Source organism: Triticum aestivum, chromosome 2B (assembly GCF_018294505.1).
Source record: "Triticum aestivum cultivar Chinese Spring chromosome 2B, IWGSC CS RefSeq v2.1, whole genome shotgun sequence".
Classification (NCBI taxonomy): Eukaryota; Viridiplantae; Streptophyta; class Magnoliopsida; order Poales; family Poaceae; genus Triticum; species Triticum aestivum.
Genome location: NC_057798.1, coordinates 31,953,363 through 31,961,505, shown reverse-complemented (window position 1 = coordinate 31,961,505; position 8,143 = coordinate 31,953,363). Strand labels below are relative to the sequence as shown.

The window sequence follows — 8,143 nt, the reverse complement described above, 5'->3', positions numbered from 1 at the left end:
TTCACGGTGGCGCGGGCTGGCAGCGCCCATTCGATCCAGATATGGGCCCATCTGTGTCTGGGCGGGTGGCTCTTCTATCTACAGTGTTGCTCTCTAGAGGCGGAGCTGCTGCGTTGGGATGCTGGCTGGTGGCGGCGCGGCCGCCGGCTTTGCGGGGCCGATCTAGGCCGGGCTCGGGAGTCATGGTGTGCCCGCGTTGCTGCGTCCAGCCGGCTACCGCAACGGTGTTGGAGGCAGTGACCTTCCGCACGACAACGGTGAAGGTAGTTCCCTCCCGCGCCGCTTCATTGCCGCCGCCTCCGCTTCCTTGCACTCCCACTTCCCGTACTCTAGGCTCGTGATGGTGATTTCAGTGAGACGATTAGGGTGGAATCAAGACCGTGGTGGCACATACTAGTGGGTGGCAAGCTGGCTCGAAGGCTTCGGAAGGGGCGGGTATTGGTGTTTTGGGTGTGGGAGAAATCCCTGTTGGCTCATCCGGCACCGACGTGATGACGCCTGTGGGTGCGACCATTCCTTCATGAACGGCGTCAGATGTACCCATTCCCCACTCCCCTCCGCATGCTGGGGGAAACCCTAGGACTTGTTTAGGCAACAGTGTCATCACCGCCGCATTCCTTCTTGGAGGTGCTGATGGGTACGCGGCGATACAGAGTCTAGGAGTGTAGTGGGACGACTCTGGAGAGCGCAGTGGTGGCGGGTCATCCGAGTTCCGTTGAGTTGTCGTTGTTGGCATTAGTTTCTCTTCTCTTTCTCTTCTCCTTTGGGCTTGATGTGCTATTCACCCCAGCAAATGTTCTGTGATCGGTAATGGTTTCTTTATAATATAAAGTGGGGGAAAACCCTTTTTCGGTAATGAGGAGGCTCGCAACTTCATCGTCATTTCCTCATCTTCCTCCGACAAGGACTAAAAGACTTGAACTATATGGTAGATTTATTAATGTCTAAGCCTATGTTTTAGTTTAATTTTATTATGTTTAGTTACATTTAATAATGTAGTTCATATTATGTAGTTGGCATTGTGCTTAACTATAAATCCAATGTTCAAATGATGTTCATGTGTTAATTATGAAATGAAATATGTTCATGTGAATGCACAAAGTTGGAGAAATTAGTTCAAAAACTAATTTAGGGGATTAAGTTTTGGTCATCATTCAGAAGCAACCCTCCCAATACCCAGAATGTTTTTTAGGTTTCAGTTTTGGGGGTGGAGTTTTCGGTATTGAGTTTTAGGCGTCGATTAGAGTTGCCCTTAGTACATGTAGGACAAATTTTCTTGTAACATAGAAATTGAAGCATAAGACCATGATTAATCGGTACTCAACCATAAGTATGCAGTTAATTTGGTTGTTTCCTGAACAACAGATTGCAGGCATGAATTTTATTGATGACTGCCGTGTTAATCATGAATGTTTCCTTACACACATAGCTCTTCTTTATTCTTCAAACGAAACATAGCTTTTTCCTTCTGTGAGGATGTAAATAACAAGCATACTATCTTCGACATTACTCTTCCCTTAAGCAGCTTCATTTCATGTAGGCATGAATAGTAATAATATTAGCGCTGCTGGCATCTATACAATATGAAATTAGAGATCAGAATATGTATCTTGGGCGAACAGAACAGTCTCTGAGAATGGCACTAGTTCTTTGTAGTATCACCACCACTGCCACCTGATCCGTCCTCTCCTCCATGGCTACTATACTGGTCCCGTGGGATTGCATGGTGGTTGTCAACGGTTGTGCTGCTGCCTGCACCGAGGGTGGTTTTTGCGCTGACAGCCTCATCGGTGATGTCATTCCTCACCGTCCCCTTGACCCGAATCGCCAAGCCTTGAGTAACCATGGCGAAGACCAGCAAGGCAGCCAAAATCTTAATCCTACTTGCTTTCAGTTGCTCTTTCATGGTGTCTAAATTAACTTGACAGAGACACAAGCATAGGAATTTTATCAAGTTAATGGTCAAAGAATGAAAGATGATCATGACCAAGAGCAAACTAGCTTGAACAAAGAGTCATACCTGGGAAATCTCCACCTTAAGATAGTGGTTTACGCTTTTATTACGACGCCGCGACGACGACTTCATATTTAAATTATAGGTGGAGAATAACCATGCCTAAATTTTAACTCAACCGCTTCAGTCGGGCAATAAAAGTGTCATCATCTATCTACGTAAGCATACAGGTAGAAGGACATATATTAGTGGAGTCATTGAGCTCTTAAACACAGTGGATTTCTTCATTTAACTGCATGTTTATCAACAATAGTACTACTCGTCAGTGGCAGAGCTTGAGTAGAAATCATGGGCGGGGGGGGCATGGGGTGGAGGGGGGGCAAACATGATTATTTTCAGCTGATTTTTAGTGAAAAATAGACTTAACACAAAAAGAATATATACATGTATTCTTATGAGCTGGGGGGCCATGGCCCAGGTTGGCCCCCACAAAGCTCCGCCACTGCTACTCGTGACCCTTGGGCATTTGGCTCTAGGATCTCATCTCAGCCGCTGCACATGAAAGTTCTCTTGCAGACTAGAGGGTCCAGAATAAATGCTGAGCAGAATATATCAGATAAGATAGCGTCTTTCTAGCTAGTTAGCATAGCGACCTTGTAGCTGCAGATAAATCTCAGTAATTTTGTCAAGTTTTTCAATTAGTGAATAAGTACAGTTACAAGAATAATAATTAGCATTTTCCGAAAATACTGAACCAAAGGACAACATCTCTTTATTCCAATATCCCACGGGGCGGGCACCTATACACTAATGACTTGAAACCCATTTCGATCCTTTATGAAGCTATTTATGTAAGTTGTTTCAATGAAATTGTATCATATGAAATTTATATCACTAGTGCAGAACCGGGCAATAGCACCGGTTCGTAAGGCCCTTTAGTGCCGGTTCCATAACCGGCACTAAAGTGTGGGCACTAAAGCCCCCCCCCTTTAGTACCGGTTCAGCACGAACCGGTGCTAAAGGGAAACCACGTGGCACGAGCCAGCTCCAGGGGCCTGGAGTCCTTTAGTACCGGTTGGTAAGACCAACCGGTACTATAAGATTTGGGGGGTTTTAGTTTTATGATTTCTTTTTCATTTAATTTTGTGTTTCCATTTTAATTCTTTTTTGTTTGCTGGTATTTTACGATACTACACATTGTACACGTTATATATATATATATATATATATATATATATATATATATATATATATATATATATATAGAATTTCTAGTAGAACCAATCATGCATATATATATCACCAATGTCTCACAAACCATCATATTAATTAATTCACACATACACACATGTATAGCTATATACAATTTCTCCTACATATGCATGTTGCCTTCGGAGCCAGTGGCATTATAGCCTAATTGGTGCCTTCGGAGCACGATGACAATTGGAAGTGGTTTTCATTGGGGCGGTAGCGGGTAATAGTATTCTCCCTTCGGATTTATGACCTGGTCGAGCAAAAATCCCGCTATTTCCTCTTGAAGTGCTTCTACGCGCTCTGTTTCTAGGAGCTTCGCCCGCACCTCTCTGAACTATTAAGAAGGAGATCAATATGCATGTGTATTAGTTGTGTGACTAGATATCGATAATGGTGTAAAAATTATGAATAGTGTTTTGACAAGCGTACCCATTCCTGTCTTTGAGATCTGCTCCTTTGGGACGCCATCATGCGAATGTTCTCACAAAAGCAGAATGCACACAGATCAGTCCCCTGCGCCTGCTTCAGGGCCTTTACGAGAATGGAATTTGATCAGATAATAATTAATCAAGCATGATAATTAAAGAGATGGCAGCTAGCTAGCTAGCTAGTACTACTTAATTACTTACCTTGGGTCTTCCCCATTTAAGCTTTTCTTTCCATTCGCCGTCCGTAACCCTAATGAACCTTGCCCAAGCCCTGCCCGCCGAAAAAGAAAATGAATAAAGGGGTTATTAAATGGTTCATATCATGAAATGACGAACTAAATAGGCCGAGATATATAGTTAATAATGATTGAAATTACCTGTTGACTATCCCAAACAAGATGTTATAGTCAGTTTTTTCTTTGAGTAGTGAGTCCAGTATTTCAACTGTTCTGGCGTCAACTTTAATGATACACAAGACCCAGTGATATATGCATGCACACATGTTTGCATGTCTTAATTAAGCGGGCATATGTAAGCAAAAACATGTAGCTAGTTAGTAGGCAAAAACAGAGAATTTGTAGTACAAGACAGTGTGACTCACTGGAAGTTGTAAGGAAGTAGTATATCTTCATTGTATTTGAGGCACTTCAAGAACTCTAGCATGCTGTCCACTACGGCCTTTTGATGACGTTCATCTATTTTCCATGTGTATTCATTAACGGTGTTTGGGTCAATGAACCCAATGCCATAGCGTCCACCTTTTCTCATTTCATACATCTTCATCTTGCATATAATACCACAGAAAAGAATATAGTGAGGATAATTACAGGTAATGATAAGGATCACTACAGCTAGCTTGAGACTTAAATTACAGAAAGAAATCACTTACAGACAATAGCAACTGACGATAGATTTATCGAGTGCGTCTTGATTGTATAACTGAAACAGTTCAGAATACTCAACGGACACAGCTTTCTCATGGTAGTAATTATCCTCCTTGACATTCACCATGAGAGACAATCGATCGGAAATCTTGGTAATGTTCATGTACCATTGATGCAATTCATACATTCTCGTTGGGAGGTTCTTGACCTTGTCTGGCTCGACCAAAGGTTGGCCCCGGACATATTTCCGTTTTATTTCATCCTCTCTAGGCACAGGCATGGGCTCGATCTCGAGGAGTTGTCCAACAGTGATTTTGAGAACTTCAGCCTGCATTATATGCTCCTCTGTTATTACCATATTGCGCACCTCAGGAACGTAAACTGTTTGCCCACAACAATATTGGGCGCGCGTACTGTCACGTGTTGTTGGCACAACAAGCGAGGGGATCGATTGCGCCGCCTGTTCTCCTAGCTGGGGAATGGTTTTCCCGCATTTTTTGATAGCTGCTTCTTGTTTGCTCGATCCCGAGCTCGCCTCCTTACGTACACGTGCTCGATTTAACTTCCTGATGTGGCGCTCATAGTCTGTGTCAACAGGCTCGGGAGCTGGTGGTTGAGCCATACGAATGAAGTGGTCAATCGTTTCCTCAGGCACTTTCTCCCTTGGCGGCGGTGGCGGTTTCGGTGCAAAATGGGCTTCCACCTCGGACTTTGATATGGCTGCGATTTCCTCCTCGGACCTGTCATAAGCCCTCTGCGGAAGAGGCGTGAGGCTTGGACCATATTTATATCGCTTGCCTCCGCCTGTACTTCCTGTACTACCTCGACTCGTACCGCTACGCACCATAGCTACGGGGTGTCTCTTCTGTGATTGCTGAGGCGGCGGAGACGGCTGACGGGGCTGAGTTGGACGAGGAGGAGTGGCCGCCTGAAGCTGTGCCGGACTTGGAGGAGGAGTGGCCTGAGGTTGTGCCGGACTTGGAGGAGGAGTGGATGTCTGACGCTGTGGCGGACTTGGAGGAGGAGGAGTGGCCTGACACTTTGCCGGACTTGGAGGAGGAGTGGCCTGACACTTTGCCGGACTTGGTGGACTTGCAGGAGCGGGAGACTGCTGACTCGATGGCGGACTTCGATGAGGAGTCGGCTGACGCGGTGTCGGTGGCCTTCGAATGATGATGCAATCATTTTTCCATAGGATGATACGATGTTTGGCGTCTCTGAGAAAGCGCTCGTCGTCACCTCCAGGATAGTCAAGATCTAGCTCCGAATATGGGTCCACCACCTCATCAACCAAGACACGAGCATAGCCCACTAGAATCGGGTTGCAATGGAAGGTTGCCTCGGCGGGATTTGTAAAAGCAACGGCGTCCGCCACCTTCATGGATATGTTCTTCATTTTGACGTGTAGCTCGCAGCTAGTGTTCTCCGTGATGTGATCCACGGGGTATCTACCCAGCATTGCGTCGTCCGGGGCGGAACCCACGCTGCTTCTCGGCATGGATGGGGCGGTGCTATCCAATGCTGGATCATTCGCTAGCTGCTGCAGCTGCTGAGACCCCCTTTGCTGGGTAAGTGAGTCGATCTGCTCCTGCTGCCGCTGGAATTTGACTACAAATTCCGCTTGACTTGCTTCTAGGCCTTGAAGGCGTTCATAGTCCCGCTTCCTCTGCTCCTCCTCCATCTTCCTCTTCTTCTCCTCCGCAATCTTCTTTCTCGCACGGGTTCTGTAGTCGGTGTTCCAGTCTGAGAACCCCTCATACCACGGAATAGCGCCCTTGCCTCGTGTTCTTCCCGGGTGTTCAGGATTTCCCAGGGCACGCGTAAGCTCGTCGTTCTCTCTGTTGGGCTGGAACACCCCCGATCGTGCCTCTTCTATTGCAACAAGTATCGCATCGTCGGCTCCCTTCAGACTTGCCCTTGTCGAAACATTGCCTGTCTTCGGGTCCAACTCCCCCCCATGCGCATAGAACCAAGTCCTGACCCTGGGGGCCAGCTCTTAGTAACCGGAGTGGCACCTGCATCCTCCATCTCTTTCTCAGACTTATCCCACTTAGGCATTGGAGCAGCGTCCTCTTTGTCTTTTTGTCTTTTGTCTTTTGCTGGCTCTCTCCATTCTTGAAGGGAGATCGGGAGTTGGTCCTTCACAAGAACTCCGCACTGACGAACGAACTTGTCCGCAATCTTCTTAGGCGCTAATGGTTCGCCACTAGGTCTGATTGCCTCGATATTGTACTTTACGCCCTCCTTCAACTTTTTGTTCGGGCCTCGTTTCGTCCTTTTGCCTGAGCTCGATCCGGATGGCTGAAAGAACAAAGATCGATTCGTTAATATATCTTCAAGTCATTTAAAACATGTGATGATCACTAGATGCCTGCTTATATAAATATATATACCTCGCCGGTCTTTGTTGTTTCAGGATCAACATGTTCTTCGTCATCGTCATAATCGTAGTTCATGACTTCATCAATTCGGTCGTCGCGATCGAATATCATATCACCCTCTCCGGTGTTGTTTAGAAATTCGGAGCCGTCATAATCTTCTTCACTCTGATCATCATTTGGCCCGCGTATCATATCGAACATGGTCTATTCTCCCTCTCTGTCGGTATTGTCTGCCATAGCTTTCATTTAACTAATTCAAAAGAAATATAAAACAATTTAGCATTCAAATTACATCGTCTCGAATAATAGATATAATCTCGAATACTTCGTCTAGAATAATAGATATAATCTTGAATACATCGTCTTGAATAATATATAATATTGAATAGTACATCACTGGCTAGCTAATTAAAGATCGAATACTACAGAAGAATCTAGGACACTCGCGGTTCCTGCGGCGCGGGCGGTGGACACCCAAAGAGAAGGAACCCTCACAGGATCATAGCTGAAGTGAGATCCCCGAAGATACTGCCAAGTATTGGAGAACCTGCCGCCCTCTAACGCAACCATGTAGCGATGGACGTGCTCGTCCTCCTCCCTGACACGGCGACGTACCACCTCCGGCGGGGCCGGGTCCCTCCGCACCGAAACTGGCCCACGCGAACGCCACCAAACGAGATCAGGGTCGACGACGGGACCCGGGGCCGGGTTCCTCATCAAGCGGCGCGCCCCTCCAGGCAGCACCTCCCAGTGCCAGCCCGGCGGAGTCCAGTCCCGGACATGGGTCGGCTAGACGTCGTCGCGGACGGGTCGACGGCGAGGACGCGGGCCGGGCATCGTCGAGAACAAATACTAGCTATATGCCCGCAAAAAGTAACAATTTTTTAATGATTGGATTTTGATAACTAAAATTTCTAACATTTCTATATAACACTAATTATGCTAATCTAAATAATCTAAATAACACTAAAATTTCTAACATTTCTAACATTTCTATATAACACTAATTTCTAACATTTCTATATAACACTAATTTCTAACTGATTAAACACTAATTATATCCATCTAACATGCATTCATACATATATAATAGTGAAAAAATAATAATCTAAATAATCTAAACTAATTAAACATACAAAATACGTGTGTGTGTACTAATTAAACACTAATTATCTAAACTAATTAAACATACAAAATAGTAATCTAAATAATCTAAACTAATTAAAGACTAATTATCTAAAT

The 8,143-nt window shown here is 45.3% G+C and overlaps 1 protein-coding gene across 1 annotated transcript; it reads right to left on the bottom strand.

Annotated features, from left to right (window-relative positions):
• Positions 1-1,366: 1,366 nt before the first annotated feature.
• On the bottom strand, positions 1,367-1,916 carry LOC123040171 (uncharacterized). The gene has a single exon (XM_044463099.1). The coding sequence runs from the start codon at positions 1,904-1,906 to the stop codon at positions 1,643-1,645; it is 264 nt and encodes an 87-aa protein (XP_044319034.1). The 5' UTR covers positions 1,907-1,916; the 3' UTR covers positions 1,367-1,642.
• Positions 1,917-8,143: the final 6,227 nt, after the last annotated feature.

Coding starts and splice junctions, on each gene's coding strand:
- LOC123040171 (XM_044463099.1), bottom strand. CDS start 1,906: ATGAAAGAGCAACTGAAAGCAAGTAGGATTAAGATTTTGGCTGCCTTG.